This window comes from Elgaria multicarinata, chromosome 5 (genome assembly GCF_023053635.1).
Source record: "Elgaria multicarinata webbii isolate HBS135686 ecotype San Diego chromosome 5, rElgMul1.1.pri, whole genome shotgun sequence".
In the NCBI taxonomy this organism is placed as follows: Eukaryota; Metazoa; Chordata; class Lepidosauria; order Squamata; family Anguidae; genus Elgaria; species Elgaria multicarinata.
Window position 1 is genome coordinate 130,986,890 of NC_086175.1, and position 25,232 is coordinate 131,012,121.

A 25,232-nucleotide genomic window follows, 5' to 3' on the forward strand; every position below is an offset into this window, starting at 1 on the left:
CCGGAGCGAAGCGGCCTCTGTCATGGCGGCGCACGGCGGCGGCGGTGACGGCGGCGGGTTCCTACCTCTGGCCTTTGGGGTCACGCTGCTCAAACTGCTCCTCATCCCGACCTAGTAAGGAATCCGGATTCGGTATTTCTCATCCGGCCGATAGAAAGGAGGCGGGAAGCGGGATCGGACTCGGCTGTTCCCATGGGGGTCTTGCCCCCCTCCTCTGTCTTTCGTCTTTTCCGGCTGTTCCCAATAGCATGTCTCTCCCCCCCCCTTACTCTTTTTACCAACATTTTCTCTCTTGGCCATTCATTCTTTGCCCTTCCCTTGTAGGGTTAATTCTTCTGACCTTCCTGGAAGGGAGAAAGTCAAGAATCAAGTTGCACAACTTCTATAGAAACCTTTAAAATGCAATAAATAAATAAATAAATGTTATTTAAAAGTACATTATAAACAAATTTCAACAAATGTAGAGGAAAAGACACATACAAGTACAGAATGTATGTAAATTGCAAAATGTTAACTCTGCAGTCCTAAGCGGGTCTACTCAGGAGCAAGCCCCATTGAGTTCAATGGGACTTCCAGGGAAACGGGTATAGGTTTGTGGATTCCGACTGCTAGCTTGGTTACTTGGGAACGGTTCCCATTGAATTTGGTGGGTCTTACTTCTGAGTAGACACGTGTAGCATGGCACTCCCTGGTTGCAATCCTGTGGATACTTATTTGCGAGTAATACTCTTTCCACATAGAAAATTAGTTATGTCTTTGCTCCAGCATCTAGTTTTCTATAAGAAGAGGATTTTCTTTTCTCCACCCCCACCCCCCTGTTTTCTTTTTCATTTTTGTATTGCAGACCATTAGATCAGTGGCTCCCAAACTTTTTCAGGTCACCGCCCCCTTGGTTCCACAAACTCATGCCCAGTGCCCCCTACCCTATACTATAAAAATCATTAATCAGAATAGTGATTGTCAATGACCCACTAAGGAAGATAATAACAATAAAATTCAAAACAGTAACAATTAATTGAATATTTATTCAAAATCCAATTACATTTTTTAGTTTATTCAATTAAACATAATGGATGAACTAGATCCAGTGATATCATCTATTCAAAGTCTGATAGTCATTTAGCAAGAATATTAGATATCACATTTAGTAACTAGGGTAGAGTTACTATTGATGAAGTGATACCAGTTTCCCAATGTCTGGTTTAAAGTCACTTAATAAGAGTCTTAAATCACCACGTTTAGTAAACTGGAGTCGATTTCTTTGCTTGGAGAGAAGTAGGCAGACCATACTAAAATGACATTCCACCAAATATGATGTTGGAAATGCAACCAGGAGCTTCTGAACCACTCTTCATAGTTCAGAATAGCAATCAGAAATTTCCTTCTGTAACCAAAACTCCTAGTACAGAAAAGACCACCTCGAGCGCCCCCCTGCCACCCCTTTGCCTCTTAGCGCCCCCTTGCCTCTTAAAGCCCCCCTGTGCAATCCCACCGCCCACAAGGGCACTTTGGGAACCACTGCATTAGATCATCTGAGCCCTCACCTAAGGCTCAACCTTGCTATTTCAGTAGGAACTAGGCCTTTGTTCAAAACTCAATTGCAAAGGCTTAGGTAGCTACCTTCTTGTATGTATTCACTGCAAGGAAGTTTTTACTTGGATGCTTTTATTGTTAAGTTTTGTAAATCCAGGTTTGCATCTAACCAAAGGCTGCTTGTCCATATTTAAAGCAGTAATGGGAATTATAACTGGGTGTGAGCGATTGGATTTGGGTAACAATTTACCAGGGCAGTAGGCATGGATCTATGTGAGCAAGCTAGTTTTTATACCATCTTTTAAGGAGATCCTTCCTACGTGTTCTCATCCAGTTTGAAATCCAGGGGAGTGGTAAAATTCTCACCATGTGATTGCATACTTCAGGCATCCAGATGTGGTTTTCTGACCATAGCAAGGATAGCACAAAGGGAGGGTTGCTACCTTTTCTGTTTGCAGTCTCCTCTTGTCATCTTTGTTATACTGAGCAGCATGAAAATAGAATAATAGGGTGGGGGGAGTGAAAGAAAAGTTAGTCTAATTAGGATGGTGGAATTTACTTTCAAGTGTCTGTGCACAGGTTTGGGCTGCAATTTTATGGGCTACTTATCTACAAGTTTGCCCTGTTCAATATAATGTAAACATGCATAGGGTACACACTAAAGAAAAGAGTAAAATATTATGTATTTATTTAAGCATTTTTATGCCGCCATTCAGCCAAAATAGGCTCTCACGGCGGCTTACAAAAGTATTTTTTGACAGTCCCTGCCCACAGGCTTACAATATAAAAGACATGACACAAAAGGAAAGGGGATTGGGGGGAAAGGAAAGCAAATTCAGGCACTACAATCTTAGTTGCAAAGTTCAGCAGTGACAGTTGGTAGGAGGAGGGAGGGGGCTCTCAGCTGGAGCTGGACCCAGGCACGATGGAGAGGTGCCTGGCTGCTGCTTCCTCCCTCATTGGAGGCCTCTGCAGTGATAGTTGGCAGCAGGAGGGAGGAGGGCTCTCAGCTGGAGCTGGACCCAGGCACGATGGAGAGGTGCCTGGCTGCTGCTTCCTCCCTCACTGGTGGCCTCTGCAGAGACAGTTGGTAGCAGGAGGGAGGGGGGCTCTCAGCAGGAGCTGGTCCCAGGCACGATGGAGAGGTGCCTGGCTGCTGCTTCCTCCCTCACTGGTGACCTCTGCAGAGCATGTAAAGATCCCTTTAATTCTACCAATAAAAAAGTAGATCTCTCATATCATGAGCTGTTCTGTTAGAACAGAGACTCTGCACCTAACAGGTGGGCTTACATAAACACACCTATCAAAACCGAATTTTTAACTCCCTTAAAAAGCATCATTTTTCTAAACATGCCTGGCATTCTTTCTTCAATCGTATATGCTAACAGCAAGCTCAATTTTCCAAGCGGTTATGCAATCAAAAACAGCACCACCCAAGAGGTATCATTAGGCCAGTAGGAAACACAAGGTTTGCGGAAATAAAAACAAAAACAAAGCCCTAAGTGTGTGTAAGGGGAATCCAAAAATAGTCCCATGTGGTCTGAGCATGCTCAGTGACTGTCAAATGCAGGCTGACAATGGGTTGGTGGTGGTAGGAAGCAAGAAATGCGGGGTGAAGGTGGGAGTGGACTACGCTATCTTGCAAGAAGACATGACTGACCGACTGGCTCACCCCACACTGCAACATTTTGTTGCAGATCCCACTTTATTTATTTACTTATTTATTGCATTTTTATACCACCCAATAGCTGAAGCATATTCATATTACCTGTGATTTAAAGCATATTCATATTACCTGTGATTTCTTTTAATTATTCACCACCACCACCCCGGCCCACTCCTGGTGATCGGGAGCACTTCAAAGTGGAGTGCTGGGCTCCAGCTGCCTGATGTCCTGATTCTCCTGAATGCCTCAGGGCCCCACGTGGGTCCAGAAACATTCTAAGGAGGTAAAGATATGGGGTGGCTGGAGGCCAACCACCGGGGGGGGGGGGGCAGCAAAGGGAAGGCGGGATAGACTATTGCAACTGTGACGCAGGACATAAAACAAACCTGTATGTATAAAATACATCACTGACATATTAAAAAGTTTTGCAATAGTTCCACAAAATGCTCAGGCCTTGCTGTGTCTCCTGGGGAAAAGGATGCAACCATTACGTGGTTGGCGACTGGGAGATCTAGAAGGCATGCAGATTGTGCCAGCTTCGTATCCATTAGAAACGAATGCTAAACACAGTACTTAATTATTCTACCTCTCTTCAGAAACAAGGAGTTTGGAGAAATTGACAGAAGGTTGGTGGCTTTTGCCAGGTTGGCCAGACAGTGCCTCTTGCCTGCCCTAAGCGCAGATGTCAATTTCTGATCTGTAAGCAGAGTAGGGTGGGGGGTTGTAAGAAAGAGATCTTATTTTATTTCTAATTATTTGCAAGCGACCCCTTTGAATGATCTCCGTTAAAGAAACCCTTTCGTGGTGATTGGATCAGTCTCAGAAGTACAGTAGCACCAAGTTAACAGAGATCATGAGGAATTTGGTTCAAATCAAATGGATGAGGAGGGATGTTAGGTAGGCTTGCGGGATTCCTCGGGACCGAATGGAAAACGCAATTCCAGCAAGCACCCATTAGGTTTAATAATGCAGGAGAAGTGAGTTTTGTCAAAGCCTGAAATATGTTGCTATTTCTGGGGAAATGGCACATTTTCAAGTTGTGCTTAGCTTTGGTTATCATTCTTGTTGTTGCAAGATGTGGTCAGGTTAAGAACTGATGTGTGTGGAAAGCTTTCTGGGAGTAGGAGCAATTACAATGCAGTTCTCAGGCCAATTGCAAGTAGATAGCTAAGCAAACCTACTCTCAAAATCCAGCATGATGTAGTAGCAGTTGCATCGCACTGTGTGTGATAATGATGACACCCATAGGCTTGCTTATGTGGCAGGCCTTCTGAAAATGACATTGCAAAGAGGAGGCAGCGACTATAGAATGGCCTTGTAGGTTGACAGAGCCTCTCTACCGTTAATACTTTGTGTAGTCTGTCTCTTCTGCCAAGACTCTTGTTCATTTATTGGTTATTTCTCGGTTGGACTATTGTAACCTTCTTCTCACTGGCCTTCCTTCTTCTCACATCAGTTCGTTGGTTTCTGTTCACCACTCTGCTGCTAAGATCATCTTCTTGGCTCGCCGCTCTGACCATGTTACTCCACTTCTGAAATCTCTTCATTGGCTTCCAGTTCACCTCAGAGTCCAATATAAACTTCTCCTGTTGACCTACAAAGCTTTTCACAGTCTAGCTCCTTCCTGTCTTTCCTCTCTCATCTCACACTATTGCCCCACTCGTGCTCTTCGCTCCTCAGATGCCATGTTTCTTACTGCCCAAGGTTCTCTACTTCCCTTGCTCGGCTTCGTCCATTTTCTTCTGCTGCCCCTTATGCCTGGAACGCTCTCCCAGAACATTTGCAAACTACAAGTTCAATCGCAGTTTTTAAAGCTCAGCTGAAAACTTTTCTTTTTTTCTAAAGTTTTTAGAACTTGATTTTGACCTTACTTTTATACTGTTAGTCTTACTCTCCCCTGTGCCTATTTGGTGCATTCCCTTCCTTTTCTTATTGTTTTATTATGATTTTATTAGAATGTAAGCCTATGCGGCAGGGTTTTGCTATTCTATTGTTTTACTCTGTACAGCACCATGTACACTGATGGTGCTATATAATGATAATGATGATGATGATAATGATAATAATAATAATAATTGCAACATCTGGTTTTTGAAACTGGAAAAGTGAGTGCTCAATGTGATGATTAGTTTGCTGAAACATATTTTTTGAACCTGGCAAAAGCAATTTCTGTTTCTGGAATTAGGAAATGGAATTAACTGTAGTAAAGCCATAGTACGTGGAAGCAGACCACACATAATCATCCTCTCTATGCATCCCACAGTTATTGTATTTGGATTAATGAGTGAATGCAAAGGCTGAAATTATTTTTGTTAGTGGCATAACACAGAGCTGCTTACCAGTTCTTGCTTATATGCTGTTGCACAGAGCAAAATACCTCTAGTGTGGCGTCCTTGTACCTGGGTACTAATAGCTAACTTCTTGTAGTCATTCCACAGATTTTGAAGTGCATAGGAACTGGCTTGCCATCACCCACAGCTTACCAGTCTCTCAGTGGTATTATGAGGTAAGTCTGTCTGTCTTGCTTCTTTACACAGACGCTCCGTCGGTTCTTAGAACAGTGAGGTATACTCTCATGTAGAGTTTTGCATATAGCTGTGCTTTGTGAACAAAGTGTGTTCCTCATGCACAGTCCGTGACTCCCCCCGCCCCCCATGCAGCGATGCTTATCTCTTTCTCCCCCCCACCCCCTGCTTCTGTAACCAAAATCTACTTTCTTTATCCCACTGCTACTGTGAAGCTAATGGGGGTTGGAACTGGCAGCAGGGATGGATCCGTGCATGCAGGCACCATAGCCTCGGCCTGCATTAAACATGGCGCAGCACTATGGCAGCTGCTTGGGTGGCTCTGTCCCTGCTAACCTACAAGTATGTTGCTCCTTAGTCAGGTGCTATACTCATTCAGAGGATGTCTGGTCACCCAGAGTAGTTGCTCGCCATAAGCAGCTCATAAGAACATAACATTCTCTCCTCTCCCATCTCACACTATTGCCCCGCTCGTGCTCTTCGCTCCTCTGATGCCATGTTTCTCGCCTGCCCAAGGGCCTCTACTTCCCTTGCTCGGCTTCGTCCATTTTCTTCTGCTGCCCCTTACGCCTGGAACGCTCTTCCAGAACATTTGAGAACTACAAGTTCAATCGCAGCTTTTAAAGCTCAGCTAAAAACTTTTCTTTTTCCTAAAGCTTTTAAAACTTGATGTTGTGCAGACTTTATACTGTTAGTTTTACCCTACCCTGTGCCTGCTTACCCTACCCTGTGCCTGTTTGCATTCTCTTCCCCTCCTTATTGTTTTACTAGGATTTTATTAGATTGTAAGCCTATGCGGCAGAGTCTTGCTATTTATTGTTTTACTCTGTACAGCACCATGTACATTGATGGTGCTATATAAATAAATTAATAATAATAATAATAATAATAATAATAATAATAATAATAATAATAATAAAGAGCCATGCGGGATGAGACTAAGGGTCCATCTAGTCCAGTGGCTCCCAAACCTTTTCAGGTCACCGCCCCCTTGGTTCCACAAACTCATGCCCAGTGCCCCCTACCCTATACTATAAAAATCATTATTCAGAATAGTGGTTTTCAACGACCCACTAAGAAAGATAATAATAAAATTCAAAACTGTAACAGTTAATTGAACATTTATTCAAAATCCAATTACATTTTTTTAGTTTATTCAATTAAACATAATGGATGAACTAGATCCAGTGATATCATCTTTTCAAAATCTGATAGTCATTTAGCAAGAATATTAGATATCACATTTAGTAACTAGGGTAGAGTACCTCGCTATTGATGAAGTGATACCAGTTTCCCAATGTCTGGTTTAAAGTCACTTAACATGAGTCTTAAATCACCACGTTTAGTAAACTGGAGTCGATTTCTTTGCTTGGAGAGAAGTAGGCAGAAAATACTAAAACGACATTCCACCAAATATGATGTTGGAAATGGAACCAGGAGCTTCTGAACTACTCTCCATAGTTCAGAATAGCAATCAGAAATTTCCTTCTGTAACCAAAACTCCTGGTACAGAAAAGACCACCTCAAGCGCCCCCCTGCCGCCCCCTTGCCTCTTAACGCCCCCCTATGCAATCCCACCGCCCCCAAGGGGGTGGTACCGCCCACTTTGGGAACCACTGATCTAGTCCAGCATTCTGTTCCCACAGTGGCCAACCACCTGTCGACCAGTAAACTACAAGCAGGACATGGTGCAACAGCACCCTCCCACCCATGTTCCCCAGCAACTAGTATGTACAGGATTACTGCCTCTGATACTGCGCAACCCTTAGACGTCTATTCAATATTATTGGAAGCTGAACAAACCTCCAATGTGGGCAAATGAAATGTCTTTTGTCTGCACTTTCAGCCTTCCTAGAGTAAAGTGAAGGTCTCTGTCTGGTTTAGAAAAGCCAACTGATCCAGATCGTTCCCCTTCGCACATTTTGTAAAAAAAACACCTTGATATCTCCTCAGTATTGATTGTGATAAGTTTATTTTATTTATTGACAAATTTGTATCCCATCCTATATCACTGGGGTCTCAGCGCAGCGTACAGATAAAATCAGAACAATGTAAACATAAGTAATTTACACAGCTAAAAACGTATTAATGTATTAATAAGTTCAGAGTCTTGACTTCCTAGCTGTAGAATGTGACACCCAATATAGAATCGGCTAAGCTCCTGTGTCGTCTTGTATTCTGAGTGTTCACTTTTAAAAGTAGCTGGTTTCTAATCCTCATTTCAGCTGTGAAATGCTAGGATTGTTCTACCTTTTTCTGACGGGGAGCACTGGGCATTCACTTGAAAGAGCACAGGGCTTATATGTGATTATATCCATGTGCCTGGGAGGGAGTCACGCCTCTCCCACACTGTGGTAGTAATGTATGACATGGGGCAGTACTTTTCCTAAGGTCACAGTTGAGGTTGGTTTTGAACACAGACTTCCTAAATCCAAGCAAGTACTCTATCCTTTAGACCAGAATTCTGCACTAACATAATCCGAATCCTACACCAAGAAAAGCTGAACTCTGTGATCTGCGTAAATCACGCATACCAACAACACACATGGATATCCTGGCTTATTTTGCATAATTTTTCCTACTTCTATTCATGACAAGGGCAGAGCACTGATACCTCCAGACTGTAAAAATTATGTTCAGTTCCCCACTCTGGCTGATAACAGTCCTCCCATATCGCTGAGATTTTTCTAACTAGAGATGCCCATCGTTGAACCCGGAAACATCTGCAAGGAAACAAAGCCCTATGAGGAGAGACTAAAAGAACTGGGCATGTTTAGCCTGGAGAAGAGAAGATTGAGGGGAGACATGAGAGCATTCTTCAAATACTTGAAAGGTTGTCATACAGAGGAGGGCCAGGATCTCTTCTCAATCCTCCAAGAGTGCAGGACAGGGAATAATGGGCTCAAGTTACAGGAAGCCAGATTCTGGCTGGACATCAGGAAAAACTTCCTGACTGTTAGAGCAGTACGACAATGGAACCAATTACTTAGGGAGGCGATGGGCTTTCCCACACTAGAGGCATTCAAGAGGCAGCTGGACAACCATCTGTCAGGAATGCTTTCAGGTGGATTCCTGCACTGAGCAAGGGGTTGGACTTGATGACCTCATAGGCCCCTTCCAGCTCTACTATTCTATGATTTTATGCTCTACTGCTGAGCTGTTGCTTTTCATCCTGCTCACACATGCATGTTCAATACTAGATTAAAAATGATTTTGTGTTTGAAGAAATTTAGGGAAGATATAGAAGTACTGTCTCTGGGTTTCGCTTGGTCATAGCCTTTTCACTCAGGCAAGCCATTGCTTGATGTTGAAGTCATCAAGGGACGAATGTGCATCTACAGACCAGCCTGTAGCTTAAGATCATCCAGTAACTGACTCCTGCCTTTGACACAGATTCTCGTTCTGTATTTTTAATTTCAGGCGACTTCTGAGTGGACCTTAGACTATCCTCCCTTTTTTGCCTGGTTTGAATATGTGCTTTCGCATGTTGCCAAATACTTTGACCGAGAGATGCTGGTGGTCCAAAACCTCAACTATTCCAGCCCCGCGACCATTCTTTTCCAAAGGCTTTCGGTCATCTTTACGGATGTGCTCTTCATCTATGCAGTTCGCGAGTATGTCAATGTGCCCTTATTGGTGCACAACTTCTTGTATTGGGAGAAAGGGAGAAAATAAGATATTAGTATCTGAAAATTAACTTAGTTAGCTTTGTTTCGGGTTTTGTTGTTGTTGTTAAAATGAGCACGTCAAGGGAAGGATTTCTTTAGGGAATAGATGAAACTGAAAGTAGAATGTATTAGTGTTTTTATTGCATTCCTCAGCCAAAAAAGGCTGATGGAGCAGATTTCAAGCACTAAAACAAGACAGTTTTACAAAGCAGGCTGACAGTCTAAAAAAACGCAACACACGAAGAAGGAGTGATGGGGAGGGAAGAGGAAAGAGTTAAGTAGGCTTTCAGCAGGGCTGGTGGAATGATTGCCTGCTCATCTCCTGGAGTGGTGGAGGTGGCAGTCCCACTGGAGCAGGGCCTATGTTCCCTTTGCCCGCTCCTGTCACCCTGACTCTTTCTTTCCCACGTGGCAATTGATGGCAGTTAGTATGTGAGTAGAAGAATAAGTTGAGATTGCTAGGATTTTATCTCTTCACTTCTGTTCTGTTCAGATGCTGTAGATGTGTAAATGGAAGACGTGGTGGAAAGGAGCCCCTGGAAAACCCTCCCTTTGTTCTTTCTGTTCTCCTCTTGTGGAATTTTGGCCTCTTAATTGTGGACCGTATCCTTCCAGTTCAGGGAATTGGGTCAGATTGTCCTAACCAAATACAAGAATAGATGGAATATCCAGTTCTAATGAGGACTGGATATACTGAAGTTGTTACTGGATAGATTTATAACTAGTCATGTAATCTGGAAGTCATCGTGAAGGAGCAAAGTTCAAAATGTTACCTTGGATACGGTAGTTTTTAAAGTGTAAATCTTTCCTTGACCCAATCTCAGATATTCACTTTCAGTACAATGGCTTCCTGTTTGGATTCATGCTTCTTTCCATTGCGCGACTATTCCAGGTAATGCATAAAATTTCAGAAGGAGTAAATCATGTGCAATTCCTATTGTAGGCTAACAACGGTTCCCACTTAACGAAGGAAAAAACTTTAAACCATCCCGTTTTAAATGGAAATCCTGATTAGCTTTAAATGTGGGTTAAAGATGGTGGATAAATGTGGATGGAGGGGTGAAATATGGCTTGGAGGGGGTGGCTGTAGGGCCCACGGCCTTGTTCGCTCCATGCTTGCTTCTCTCTTCCACGATTAAAAGTATGATGATGCAAAACCAGTTCCCTGGATCCACAACATTGGGCAGTTCAGAATGTGGCCTGTTATAGAATCACAGAATAGTAGAGTTGGAAGGGGCCTATAAGGCCATCGAGTCCAACCCCCCGCTCAGTGCAGGAATCCACACATGCATGTGTTCATACATGTACAGAGTTGCCCCACCACATGCTGAACTCTGCACGGGTCTTTTGAACTCCCATTCTCAACATGCCAATTTAGTCAAATGAATTTGCTCTTTGTGGGTGACAATCCTCTGTGTGTGTGTGTGTGTGTGTGTGTTTAGTTATTTTCCAAGGAAAAACAGTAAAAGTAAATCCTACAGAAACTTTCATTAAAAATATATATCTGCTAGTACATTACTCATTTGTATCTCTTTTGCCAGGCTGTTGATGTGCCACCCACAAATGACTTATGTAGGTATGTACTAGCAGATTAATTAATTAAAAAATATACATTGTTCTTCTCCTGTACGTACTTGCCCAGACCTACAGTTGTTTTCAGAGGCCCTTCTTTAGGTGCCTCACCAAAAGAGGTGAATAATAATAATAATAATAATAATAATAATTAATAATTTCTTACCCGCCTCTCCATTTTGATCGAGGCAGGGAACAACAGTAAATATAAAATACAGAAGTGGCTACTAAGAAGAGGGCCTTTTCAGTGGAGGCTCCATAGTTGTGAAATGCCTTTCCCAGAGAGGCTTTTCAGGTGCCTACTTTGGCAGTAGTAAAGACCTTTATTTCCCCAGGCTGTTCAATTTTAAAAACATGTTTTATTTCTTTTTAGATCATTGCTGTTGCTAGTTTTTTTATTATTATTTTGATTCTGTTTTAACTAGTTTTTAATTCTATGTTCTTTATGTATTTTTATATTTAATGGTGTGTGTGTTTTCTGTACACCACCCAGAGAACGTATTGTTAATGGACAGTATAAAAATGCTGTTAATAAATAAATATTCTCTACGAAAAATAGCCCTACCTGTTTGCTTAGCAGGTGCCTATTTTACAAGTCTGCTCCAAGGTCCTGGGAAGTCCATCTGGAGCAAAATTGCTCTGGTGCAGTTGCACCTCGTGGGCTTGAATAATTGTGTTTTCTCTTAGGGTTCTTCTTCTGGGTGTGATCAGAAATAATTTTTTGAAAAGAGTGAATCTATATATGTTTGTCCAGAGCACAGAATGTGCCTGCTACGACACCATCCCATACAGAGCCTAGGAGCTAAAACTCAGCGGTAGAGTGCATGCTGTACCTGCAGAATATCCCAGCTTCTATTGTTGACATCCCCAGTTAAGAGGAACTCAAGGAGTGGGCTGGGAAATCGTCCCGCCCCACCCCAGTCTTGGAGGGCTACTGACCCTGTTCAGACAACACGCTTAGCCACTGTGATTAAGCATTTTGAACTAAGCATTGTGACTTAGTGTGGCATGTGAACCATGGCTTAGCATGTCAATGGCCTTTAGGCCCTTTACAACTCTACTATTCCATGATTCTAACCATGGTGGCTACATAATCACGGTTTAGGCACACTCACAAGCTATTTGCTGCAAAAGGGTTAGCGCCTATTTATGGCTTAGCGTGTTGTCTGAACAGGCTCAGAGGAGACAGTACAGGACAGATAAATAGTCAGATTCAGTATAAGGCAGCGTCATGTGTTGCTCTGACCCTTTGCACATTCCTGCTCTTTATGTGATAGCAAGCATGGGTCAAGCATAGGTTATGTGCACTCAGCTCCTCCACTGAAACACAGAGGCCCCCGTTCAGAAGACATCTTAAACCATGGCTTCAACCATGGTGAATAAAGCAAAAAGCCTTATTCACCGTGGTTAAAGCCAAGGTTTAAGGTGTCACAGAATCATAGAACAGCAGAGTTGGAAGGGGCCTACAAGGCCATCGAGTCTAACCCCCTGCTCAATGCAGGAATCCACCCTAAAGCATCCCTGACAGAGGCGGTCCAGCTGCCTCTTGAAGGCCTCTAGTGTTGGAGAGCCCACCACCTCCCTAGGTAACTGGTTCCATTGTCGTACTGCTCTAACAGTCAGGAAGTTTTTCCTGATGTCCAGCTGGAATCTGGCTTCCTTTAACTTGAGCCCGTTATTCCGTGTCCTGCACTCTGCGAGGATCGAGAAGAGATCCTGGCCCTCCTCTGTGACAACCTTTTAAGTATTTGTCTTCTGAACACAGCCTGGTTCTCTGGCTTAACCACCATAGTTAAAGCCATAGTTTAAGGTGTCTTCTGAACGGGCCCAGAATGAAGTTTCTGCATGTTTAAAATCTCCCACTTTGCTGGCTTTGTGCATCTGTTTCATACTAAGAGAAGGGGACTAGAGTTTGTCATTGGGGCATGCTTGCTAGACATCTCATCCAGCTCGTGGTCTGTGTTCTACTATATAGGCTTTTGATACTTGGATAACCCCCTGCCTTTTCTCTTCCCCACCTCTGCTTCCTTTCAGAAAAGGCACTTAGAAGCAGGTTTTCTGTTTGCCGTCCTCTTGAATTTCAAGCACATCAACCTGTACGTCGCCCCAGCCTATGGCTTGTACCTGCTCCGATCCTACTGCTTCACTGCAAATAATCCAGGCATGTTGCTGATTCCAGGGACGGAGGAGGGTTGATGTTTGCAGCCTTAAGGACTAGAAACCGTTTTAAAAGGAAAAGAAAAAAATCGATAGCGACCTGAATCCCATGGTTTTTTCTCATTATACCAAAAAGGCACATATAATATTTATTTATCTATTACATTTTTATACCGCCCAATAGCTGAAGCTCTCTTGGCGGTTCACAAAAAAACAACCAACAGGTTAAAAACACATTTTACCTACTTTAATATATGTACTAGAGGACGTTGTGGGTTCCAGGTTGTTTTGGATGACTTTAAGAATTATTTGTTTTTATTTGTACCAAAAACATGGCACTCAGTGCAGCTTACAGAATCAATTGAAATTAATTAAAACAATATATTAAAATACAATAAAAACAACAATTTCAGTAAAAAAATATCATTAAAAACAGCATCCAAAAATCACCATACCCATTTATAGGCTAAAATCCTTCTTAAATAAAGCAGTCTTTGCCTGCCATGTATAATGCTTGTATATATTAGTGCAAAATTATACACAATCATGTCTAGGTTCTCAAAACACAGGGACCATTACATAAAGGGGAGGCCTATGGCAGTAACTTGATTATCACAGAGGGATAGAGGTAGGCTAGGTTAGTCTGGGAATCCTTACAGCGAGCAGAAAATTAACATAAGCTGCTGAAGCATTTCTTGTTTCTTCCATGCATCCGTGACTGTATTAATACCGTATTTCTTTGATTGTAAGACGCCATCAATTGTAAGACGCAGACTAATTTCAGTACCACCAACAGGAAAAAAAAACCCTAAGAAATAGGGTAGTAATGCCTCATTTTCTCTAGACGGATCCGTCCGGTGGCGTAGCTTCAGCTTCCTTCGCTTATCGACCCTGGGCTTAATTGTTTGCCTCGTTTCTGCACTTTCGTTGGGACCGTTCATTGCTTGGGTAAGTAAGGACCCCCTGATCTTCCTTAAACAGTGACATTTACGTAGCTTCTTAAGGGTGCTGCTTCCCAAGTGATGATTGTATGCAGGGTCTTCTTTACAAATTATTTTCATGAGCCAAGCTGTTAAGAGGAAGGGCGTTTTATGTAATATGTAAGTGTGTGCGCCTGCTTTACAGTCAGACATACGTTGAGAGTTTGAGGCTGGCAGGGGTAGAAGGCGGGGAAGAGTTCAATCCGATTGTGTCTGATTCACAATTGGACTGATAAATCCCTCGCCACACCTTTAGGAAGACCATGGTACAGGTCTTTTGTGCCTGTACCACCTATGAAAGGGAAGGGTGGAGGATTACTTGTTTGAAAGTGTCTGTACATCAACGTCTCTCTGCAGATGGAGACTTTAAACCATCAGGGAAACCTTCCAAGGAACGTCTTCTCTCTCTGACACATAAGGAGTTGATGAGAGCATGCTTCCAAATCAGCAATCCCTACACCTCACCACAGAGTGCAAGGTGAGGCCGTACCGGTCAGAGAGGGCTGTCCCATGTGCTCTGATTCGGCTCTCGATCGTAAGAGTAATTCAGAGCAGCACGGTAGAAACCTTAAAAGTGGGAAACGTTCTTTAGTTAGTTTTTATATTATTTAAAATTTCATTTATAGACTGCTTTTCCATTCAGAGGCACCCAAAGCAGCTTATAACAACTTAAAATCATTAGAACCAAATAATAACAAAGCCTAAAACAGAGCAAAGCATGAGCAATAAATGCAGAGTTGAAAACCTGTTAGGCCGTGAGCATAGCAATGGTGTCTTGTTTCATTTTTTCATACAAATGAAAACCCCGTAACAAAAAAAAAATTAATGTTCTTTTCCTTCTCTTTAGGGGCAGCTTCCACAGGTCCTTTCCCGCCTCTTCCCTTTCAAGAGAGGCCTTTGTCACGCGTACTGGGCCCCTAACTTCTGGGCAGTCTACAATGCCCTAGATAAAGCTCTCTCCATTATTGGTACAGTAGCTTAACCCTGCATGTATTAACTGCAAATGCTTGTTGCAAGATTTTGCTTCCTTCCAGAAAACTTTGCTAGAAGAAACAACCAGCTGCCTGGAGTGCCATTTTTTTCATAGAGAGTTCGGGTACAAATCAAATAAATGAATAAAACCATGCAAAAGTGTAGGCAACCATAGGTGTGCACAAGGGGTGTGCCCAAACACACCCTAATGTCTCAAGCAATAAGCACTGAATTGGGAGGCCATTGAGTAGGGTTCCAGCGGGGGTAGTCCAGATGCAGCAGGAACAGTCCTCCAGCGACACTCTGGCTTCTTCGCTGCCCCCAATAGTGAACCATTGCTCCCAGTAGAAGAAGCGAAAAGGAATCGTTCTGCCGGGAGCCATGCTTCAAAGAGGCCAGGAGGAAGGCCAGGAACAACAGAATGAAATTTAATAGGGATAAATGCCAAGTACTACATCTAGGAAATAGAAACCAAACGCACAGTTACAAGATGGGGGATACTTGGCTCAGCAGTACTACAAACGAGAAGGATCTTGGAATTGTTGTAGATTGCAAGCTGAATATGAGCCAACAGTGCGATGTGGCTGCAAGAAAGGCAAATACTATTTTGGGCTGCATTACTAGAAGTATAGCTTCCAAATCACGTGAGGTACTGGTTCCTCTCTATTCAGCCCTGGTTAGGCCTCATCTAGAGTATTGCGTCCAGTTCTGGGCTCCACAATTCAAGAAGGACGCAGACAAGCTGGAGCGTGTTCAGAGGAGGGCGACCAGGATGATCAGGGGTCTGGAAACAAAGCCCTATGAAGAGAGACTGAAAGAACTGGGCCTGTTTAGCCTGGAGAAGAGAAGATTGAGGGGAAACATGAGAGCACACTTCAAAGGTTGTCCCACAGAGGAGGGCCAGGATCTCTTCTCGATCCTCCCAGAGTGCAGGACACGGAATAACGGGCTCAAGTTAAAGGAAGCCAGATTCCAGCTGGACATCAGGAAAAACTTCCTGACTGTTAGAGCAGTACGACAATGGAATCAGTTACCTAGGGAGGTTGTGGGCTCTCCCACCCTAGAGGCCTTCAAGAGGCAGCTGGACAAGCATCTGTCAGGGATGCTTTAGGGTGGATTCCTGCATTGAACAGGGGGTTGGACTCGATGGCCTTGCAGGCTCCTTCCAACTCTGCTATTCTATGAAGGGCTCCGAAGGCTAATATCGCTTCTTAAGCCCCACCTTTGGCCAGTGTCACTACAAAGCCCCGCCAATGCTGGGGCTTAAGGAGCATCTCTTCAAGCCCCCTCCCCCCCAACTGCAATAGCCCTCCCATGGTCAAGCAAGCTGAATGTGGAGCAGGGCAGTGGTGTCTACAGCGTTTAATAAATAAATGATTAAAATAATGTCCTTTATGATTGAGTGTTCAATCAACGTTCACCTTTAAAAATAATATTCCCTGGGTGCACACCCTAATGGAATGTGCTGTGCACGCCTATATAGTCCACCTTTTGGGGCCTGTGGGTGTGTTTGGCAATTTGAGGAACTGTCCTGGGCACCACCTCAAAATGGCTGCCATGGGAGGCATGACAAAGGGCAGGTAACCTGCTCAAAAGACTGAGTATGAGGCAAAAGGTGAGGTCTGAGCTACAACATAGAATCAGAATAGCAGAGTTGGAAGGGGCCTACAAGGCCATCGAGTCCAACCCCCTGCTCAATGCAGGAATCCACCCTAAAGCATCCCTCACAGATGGTTGTCCAGCTGCCTCTTGAAGGCCTCTAGGGTGGGAGAGCCCACAACCTCCCTAGGTAACTGGTTCCATTGTCGTACTGCTCTAACAGTCAGGAAGTTTTTCCTGATGTCCAGCTGGAATCTGGCTTCCTTTAACTTGAGCCCGTTATTCCGTGTCCTGCACTCTGGGAGGATCGAGAAGAGATCCTGGCCCTCCTCTGTGTGACAACCTTTTAAGTATTTGAAGAGTGCTCTCATGTCTCCCCTCAATCTTCTCTTCTCCAAGCTAAACAGGCCCAGTTCTTTCAGTCTCTCTTCATAGGGCTTTGTTTCCAGACCCCTGATCATCCTGGTTGCCCTCTGAACACGCTCCAGCTTGTCTGCATCCTTCTTGAATTGTGGAGCCCAGAACTGGACGCAATACTCTAGATGAGGCCTAACCAGGGCCGAATAGAGAGGAACCAGTACCTCACGTGATTTGGAAGCTATACTTCTATTAATGCAGCCCAAAATAGCATGCGAAACAACTCCTTTGAACTCACAATTTTCAGCACCGACAGACCTATAACATCTGATATGTTTATGCAAATTACATTCTGCTGTAAGATTTCTGATGTGAACTTCCTGCTAAACAGCTTGCCATCATTTCGTCTGAGTGGAAAATCTCAGCCACGTCTACTTAGGCATTTCAAGGAAATGTCTCGTAAAAACCAAACGGGGGCTGTGATCCTAAGCTTATTTACGTGGATGTAAATAGTTGAAACAAGCCATGGGACTTGCTTCCGAGTACACATATTTTGCCAAAGGTGTTTGCGTGCGAGAGAGACGGGCTGACTGATGTGTCTACGCTTCTAAAGGAACTTCATTTTGACTTGCAGGCCTGAAATACAAATTCCTCGACCCTGCAAAGATGCCGAAGGCTGCCATGACTGGCGGGCTGGTCCAGGAATTTCAACACGCCGTCCTTCCTTCAGTGACTCCATTGGCAGCTTTAGTCTGTACTGCCATCTCCATGCTGGTAAATCCAAACCACTGTAGCCACTGAGCTCTGATACATTTTGAACTGCTGTAGGCACAATCCTTTGGAATCTTTGACCTATTGGAATGAATGCCCATTGAAACACTTCCTTATTTACAACACGAAGTTGGCTCCATTGAATATTCAGCTTATTCTGTTCCCTACCAGTCCATTATGCCTTTAACAAATTCGAACTCAGCTCCTCCTTTGCTGGATTGATCAGTGCAGCACTAGCACAGACTGACTTGACTGATGGAACTGGAAGTGCTAAAACATTGATGCTGGACTGATGGACTCCTGTTCTGACCCAGCGGGGCTGCTCTTGCTCTCTTAAGTTGCTGGGGCAGAATGTTAAGACCCAGGAGCCGCTATTAACATATTTATTTTATTTATTTATTTACAATATTTATATACCATTCCCCACTCAAAATTTCAGAGCAAATTCACAAGATGTACAAGATAAAATAAAATAAAACACCGTAAAATAGATTTTTAAAAGAAGCAAAATGAAAAGTGAACTGTGGCTGGTCATTAAGAAAACCGGCCGACGAGACCACATCACGCCAGTCCTTTTCCAGCTTCATTGGCTGCCGGTCCAGGTCCGGGCCCGATTCAAAGTGCTGGTATTAACATTTAAAGCCCTTAATGGCTTGGGGCCAGGTTATCTGAAGGAACGCCTCCTCCCATATGTACCTGCCCGGACCCTAAGGTCATCCTCAGGGGTCCTTCTCCGCGAGCCCCTGCCAAAGGAAGTGAGGCAGGTGGCTACCAGGAGCAGGGCCTTCTCTGCTGTGGCACCCCGGCTGCGGAATGAGCTCCCTAAGGAGGTTCGCTTGGCACCTGCATTATATGCTTTTAGACGCCAGGTGAAGACCTTTTTATTCTCCCAGCATTTTAACAGTCAAATAATTTTTAACTTGGTGTTTTAAATTTGTAATTTTGCATTGCTGCTGTTTTTATCTGCTTGAGCTTTTATATCGTATTTTATATTATGGTTTTATACTGTTGTTTTATACTTTGAATGTTTTTAATTTTTGTGAACCGCCCAGGGAGCTCCGGCTATTGGGCGGTATAGAAATGTATATAAATAAATAAATAAATAAATGGCTTCCTGGAGCAATGACATTTTCAGGAGGCGCCGGAAGGGATACAGAGTTCAACATAGCCTTCAACATGAGACCCAGCTTAATTGCTTATTTTCCATAATTATTTTAAACTTTACTCTGTATGTCTGTGTCCCTTTCTTTCTATTTATGTATTTATTACATTTTTATACCGCCCAATAGCCGAAGCTCTCAGGGCGGTTCACAAAAATTAAAACCTTAATAAAACAACAAACAGGTTAAAGCACAAATACAAAATACACAAATTTCTCCTTTCGAAAGATGGCTGCGGTGCTTTTGGTACAATCCACCAGTTGAAGGCCAGTGGGGTAGAAGATTAACATTGTATTTTTAGCACACTCTTAAAACTACAGTTCCCAGAGTTCCTGGGTTGGGAGCCATGCCGGCTAAACTGGTGTGTAGTATAGATATGTCTAGAATCGACTAACTTTCTCTGGCAGTGCAGAGCAATGTAAAAATCCAAAGCTCAGCAGGTACTTGCCAATTACATAACAAAAACGGGACGTTCCCGTTGAATGATAACCTGTGCACTTGATGCTGAAATGCCCACTGAAGTTTTGTTTCTGCCTGTTGTTTCTAGCCCTCTGTTTTCTGTCTTTGGTTTAAACCCCAAGGGCCCAGAGGCTTCCTGCGCTGCTTGGTTCTCTGCGCACTGAGCTCATTCATGTTCGGGTGGCATGTCCACGAGAAAGCAATACTCCTCGCCATCCTTCCTTTGAGGTAAGTGAGATGGAAAGGGGCTCTGGTTGCATTTTAGCGCCTCCCCAAACAGAACCCTTTCTGGGCTATAACAAGGCTGGTCAAATGAAGCTAGAAAAATCACACCACAAATGTGGTGCACAAATTCCTGCACTGAGCGGGGGGTTGGACTCGATGGCCTTATAGGCCCCTTCCAACTCTACTATTCTATGATTCTATGACATCCTATGAGCCTGGGATTGGATCATTTCCATGGGAAGCCGAGAGCCAAGTCGTCTTCTTCCTTGGAGCAGATTTATCATTCTACCTAGAACTTAGCTTTCAGAGGATATTTGGACCTTATAGTAGTTTTTTTTTTACTGTTTCTGTGCTACTCTGTGATGTAAGTAGGGTGTAAAACAACTTCTTGCTGTAGCAGCAAGGAGCAAGGAAGGTACTTTGAAGCTAGGACTGACTTGTTCTCTCTGCTGCTGCAGGAAGAGTGCAGGTACTTCTGCAAGTCTATAATGGTTTATAGGCTGCAATCCTATAATGGTTTCCTGAGAGTAAGGCCCATTAAACTCACTGGGACTTCTGTATAAACATGCCCAGGATTGCTCTGTCAGTGGGCGGTGGTGGCAGCATTGAGAGAAGGCTGGAAGAAGATCCTTTTTAAAAAGTCCTCTTTGCTTTTTAGCTTGCTGTCTGTGGGGAGATCAAGAGATGCTGGCATCTATCTGGTTCTGTCTACCACAGGGCATCTTTCGCTCTTCCCTTTGCTGTTCACAGCACCGGGTAAGTCTCCTCTTCCCCTTTTCTTACCTCTACCTTTCTGGAGGAAAAAACATCTTGGCTTTATGAAGTCGGCCAGAGGGCAGTGGCTTGATGCTCCGTTGTAGCAATTGTACTCTCGAAGCATGACATCTGAAAGGAGGTAGCTGGATTGTATTGAGTACCCAGAAGCTACTGCAAGGAAAAGTATGGATTAGGCACTGGTGTTGCAGATTTGATTGTGCTTGGATTGGTGCCATGTGAGCATTTGAAGAAGAGTAGGTTGCTCCCATACACAAAAGTCAACCGTACTGATTTCAGTTACTGGCTCGGTTCAGACAACACGTTTCTCAACGGTGGTTTTAGAACTCCACGGTGGAGTTTTTACACCACCGTTGAGAAATGTGTTCTCTGGCGGGAAAACTTCATGCAGCGGTTGATACACTCCACGCAGAATATCCACGGTGTGCAGAGGAGAGTTCCTGCACAACCGGTGTGTTATGTGTTGGGCTCCGTGGAATTCTCTATTGCGTTGAATTGACTTTTCCTACCGGGTACAGAGTTCTCTGGCAAGAGCGGCGAAAGAAGCGAGTGCCGCTCTAGAAGAGCCGCCGGGATTATTATTTTTTTGCAGCATTGGCTGATGGGATACCACCGGGAGGACTGGGGGAGGAGAGAGGGCGGAGGAACTGTCACTCAGCTGCCGCGTCGACTTCTACTCAACTGCACTGTAGCCCACAGTCACACAACGGTGGAGTTAGGACATGTTGTGTGGGGCGTGCCCCCTAAAAACTCAACTGCTGAGTGGAGTTTTTCACACTACGTTGACTGGTGTGTTGTCGGAACTGAGCCACTGCCTGCCTCCACCTATTCTGTGTTTTAATTGGGCCGCAGCACCATTCCTACCTGCTTCCAATCAACGTAAGGTACGGGCTTGCAGTGAGAAAGACGGACCAAATCATTTAACAAAATGGACTGGTTTATTCAGGCAGTAGGTTATGGGAGAGCCTCGTGTGGCGCAGAGCGGTAAAGCAGCAGTTTCTGCAGCTGAAACTCCCCACGGCCTGAGTTCGATCCCAACGGAAGCTGGTTTCAGGCAGCCGGCTTGGGTCGACTCAACCTTCCATCCTCCCGAGGTCGGTAAAATGAGTACCCAGTTAGCTGGGGGAAAGGCAATCACGGCCGGGGAAGGCAACGGCAAACCACCCCGCTATAAGGCCTGCCAAGAAAATGTCAGCGAAAGCTGGCGTCCCTCCAAGAGTCAGTAATGACTCAGTGCTTGCACGAGAGGTTCCTTTCCTTTTTCAGGTTATGGGAACTACAAGAAAACATTACCTCCTGCCTCTGTGCTGTCCTGTTCCCTCCAAGCTGTTGAAGCAGTTTGTTGCTATGGGCTACCCTGTCTTGTTGTAACAACAATTCTGTGAGGTTGCTTAGTTAGGCTGGGAGAGTTACTTAGGCTCTGGGGTCATCCGGTGGGAACGAAGAAAGCATGCCTTTTCCCTCAAAAATTACTGCTTTTGTCATATACAAATCAGAAGCAAATGCATATAGAGTTTGCCAACCTTTCTTTGTGTTTCAGAACTGCCAATTAAAATACTGCTCATGCTGCTCTTCACGGTGTACAGTTTCTCCGCGCTGAAGGCTGTATTCAGGTAATGATTGAACAAGGAGGTCCTAAGCAAATAAAGCGAAAACTCTTCCTTAGATTGCTGGGAGGGTCGGGTTACACATATTGTGCTACTGCCATTGGGTGGAAAGAAAGAAAAGGTGCTGGTTAAAATTAGCTATGGGTTTAACAAGGGAAGAAACGAGAATGAGCTGGCTAATATGTAACGGGTAAACTTGGAAAGGTGTTTCTAGAGCAAATAGTTCCAGATGACAAGTAAGCCATGGAATGTGGAAAAACAAAAAATACTCAAGAACCTAGCCAGTCTTACCAGGGAGGAAATACATTTTCAATTCAACCACAGAACTCTCAGACTGAGCTGTGATCAGATGCTTTCCACCATGTCACTGCAAGGGAAGTGTCATTGGGTCACATTTCCAAGCCATGTAATCGCTTGCCTGCAGTTCTGTGACATCCAAGAGTCAGAATATGATTATATGGGGGTGGAGGAGAGAGAATCCTTCTTGATCTTGAAGTAAGTGACATTCAAAATGCCAGAATAGTTTATCTGACTGCCTGTATGTGTTGCACACATCTGGAGCCTCTACCAACCTGCTGGCCATTCCAAAACGGACAGAATGTCACCACAAAGAACCTCAGCAGCCGGGCCTTCTCTGTAGCAGCACCCACATTCTGGAAAACCCTCCCTCGTGCGGTTCGGGAGGCGGAAAATAGATCTTAAACGCCTCCTAAAAATGTACCTCTTCACACAGGCTTTCCCTGGACTGTAATTTATCTGATTTTATATTGCACTTTTAACTTTTAATTTATTGTACACTTACTTTATTTTTATGTTTTTTGTGCTCTGCCTGGAGACCCTCAGCTATAGAAATATAATAAATAAATGAGCTAAAAATTTAGCAATAAACAGGAACTAGGTCCACTCCATATTGATTGTTAACAGAGCAGTGTGAAAGACTTTGAAAATCCTAGGATTTTTTTTTAAAGTTATTTACCCTAGCAGAGCTTGCTTGATTCCCCCACCCCCTGTTGGAATGGAGAGCTGTTGTACTATTTCCAACTTGGCACCTAATGAGTCTTTGCATTTAGATGCTGTTGCCTCCCCAGTAAGGCATTTGTACACTTTTGCAGAACACAGAAGCAGTCTTAGAAAGCAGCAACTTCTCAAAGCGATAACCCGTGAAGTGATTTGCACAGTTACAAGATGAGGGATACTTGGCTCAGCAGTACTACAAATGAGAAGGATCTTGGAATTGTTGTAGATCACAAGCTGAATATGAGCCAACAGTGCGATATGGCTGCAAGAAAGGCAAATGCTATTTTGGGCTGCATTAATAGAAGAATAGCTTCCAAATCACGTGAGGTACTGGTTCCTCTCTATTCAGCCCTGGTTAGGCCTCATCTAGAGTATTGCGTCCAGTTCTGGGCTCCACAATTCAAGAAGGACGCAGACAAGCTGGAGCGTGTTCAGAGGAGGGCAACCAGGGTGATCAGGGGTCTGGAAACAAAGCCCTATGAGGAGAGACTGAAAGAACTGGGCAGGTTTAGCCTGGAGAAGAGAAGACTGAGGGGAGATATGATAGCACTCTTCAAATACTTAAAAGGTTGTCACACAGAGGAGGGCCAGGATCTCTTCTCGATCCTCCCAGAGTGCAGGACACGGAATAACGGGCTCAAGTTAAAGGAAGCCAGATTCCAGATGGACATCAGGAAAAACTTCCTGACTGTTAGAGCAGTGCGACAATGGAATCAGTTACCTAGGGAGGTTGTGGGCTCTCCCACACTATCGGCCTTCAAGAGGCAGCTGGACAAGCATCTGTCGGGGATGCTTTAGGGTGGATTCCTGCATTGAGCAGGGGGTTGGACTCGATGGCCTTGTAGGCCCCTTCCAACTCTGCTATTCTATGATTCTATGATTATACTAACACACATGCCTCCTCCTTCTCTATCCATAGGAAAGAAGGCCCTCTGCTTAACTGGCTGGAAACAATCTACCTCATCGGGTTGATACCACTAGAAATCTTCTGTGAAATAGTTTTTCCATTCATCACCTGGATGCAAAAGTTTCCTTTCCTCCCTTTATTGCTCACCTCCGTGTATTGTGCTCTGGGCATCATGTATGCGTGGCTCAAACTGTATGTCTCTGCCTTCATGGGACCACCAGCCATCAGGAGAAAGGAAGAATAATGATGTTTACAAAGGACTAAATCCACGGGGATCCTTCCAGAAAATTAAATAGTGTTAAACGGTGTTTGCTTCTGGGTCACAGCACCATGTACTGTTCATTTAAGGGTGTGGCCTCCTGCTCCAGAAATGGCTCGCGTTTCTTTGAAGGTTCTGGTCGAGGAAAGTGTTCTGCAAATAATCTTAAAGACGCTTGGGCAGTTTTCAGTGTGAGAAGGGGAATGCCTATGACATCAGAAGCCTTGTTTACAAAAAGAGTTTCAATAAGGACTTTAAAAAAGGGAATTGACATTACTTTTTTAACCTTCGGTTTGAGCTGAACCAAATCCTGCTTATTTTAATGGGTCCATTCTTGCTGTATAACCTGTGAGGTTACTTGAATTACAGGATCAGAGGTCTCCAGAAAAGAAACTTAATGACAATCATGCATGGTAAAAGGTGTGAATAAAGTACTCATTTTTTTATATATATATAGGCTTGTCTTAAAATCATAATTGTAGGTTGATCTGTGCTTATATTCTTATAAAGTTATTAGCCCCATTCCTAGAACATAGATCTTTCAGTCTCTGTTAATCACAGTGGCTTATGGACCGCTCATGTTCACAACCAATATGCCACTAACTGCCATTTGCTGGTGAGCAGCTGTTTTATGGCAGAAGCCTGTGGGACGCATCCTTGTGAGATGGAAGCCTCTAAACTTGGAGGCTTCTGTGTATCCAGTGCTACCAGCAGGGCAGAAAGAGGACGGGGGCAACTTTTGACTCTCTCCTCTGTGTTTGTTTGTTTTTCCTCTAGACAGGCCTCTGAGCTCGTCTAGAGCGGTTACACTGACCGGAATGGGGCTGGTTCTAAGGTCCGGTTCTTTCTGCAGTGGCTATGAAGAGGTGGGGGCAGGAGGAGGGAGGGATTGGATACTGGACTCCCCCTTCCGAGGTCATAGCAGTGTCTACAGCCTCGGATGGGGGATTCCAAAGGATCCTATGGTCGCTAGGATCCTCTCTCAGGACCATAGAATTACTCTCTCCACAGCTTTCTAGGGAAG

General features: G+C 44.1%; 1 protein-coding gene and 1 non-coding gene across 4 annotated transcripts; both read left to right on the forward strand.

Annotated features, from left to right (window-relative positions):
• ALG8 (ALG8 alpha-1,3-glucosyltransferase) lies at window positions 1-24,654 on the forward strand. 3 transcript variants are annotated; one of them, XM_063127262.1, is made up of 13 exons: window positions 1-114; window positions 5,627-5,705; window positions 9,145-9,338; window positions 9,886-9,995; window positions 10,217-10,284; window positions 12,999-13,125; window positions 13,966-14,069; window positions 14,949-15,069; window positions 17,664-17,803; window positions 19,508-19,647; window positions 20,303-20,400; window positions 21,959-22,031; window positions 23,962-24,654. In XM_063127262.1, exons 1-13 carry the CDS (start codon window positions 23-25, stop codon window positions 24,191-24,193), a joined length of 1,578 nt encoding a protein of 525 aa, XP_062983332.1. In that variant the 5' UTR covers window positions 1-22; the 3' UTR covers window positions 24,194-24,654. The 3 variants fall into 3 exon arrangements, with proteins under 3 accessions (XP_062983332.1, XP_062983335.1, XP_062983333.1); XM_063127265.1 differs by having other exon boundaries at window positions 5,638-5,705; XM_063127263.1 differs by lacking the exons at window positions 9,145-9,338; window positions 9,886-9,995; window positions 10,217-10,284.
• LOC134399809 (small Cajal body-specific RNA 3) lies at window positions 7,510-7,646 on the forward strand. The gene has a single exon (XR_010025520.1). It is a non-coding gene; the product is annotated as a small Cajal body-specific RNA 3 (non-coding RNA).
• Window positions 24,655-25,232: the final 578 nt, after the last annotated feature.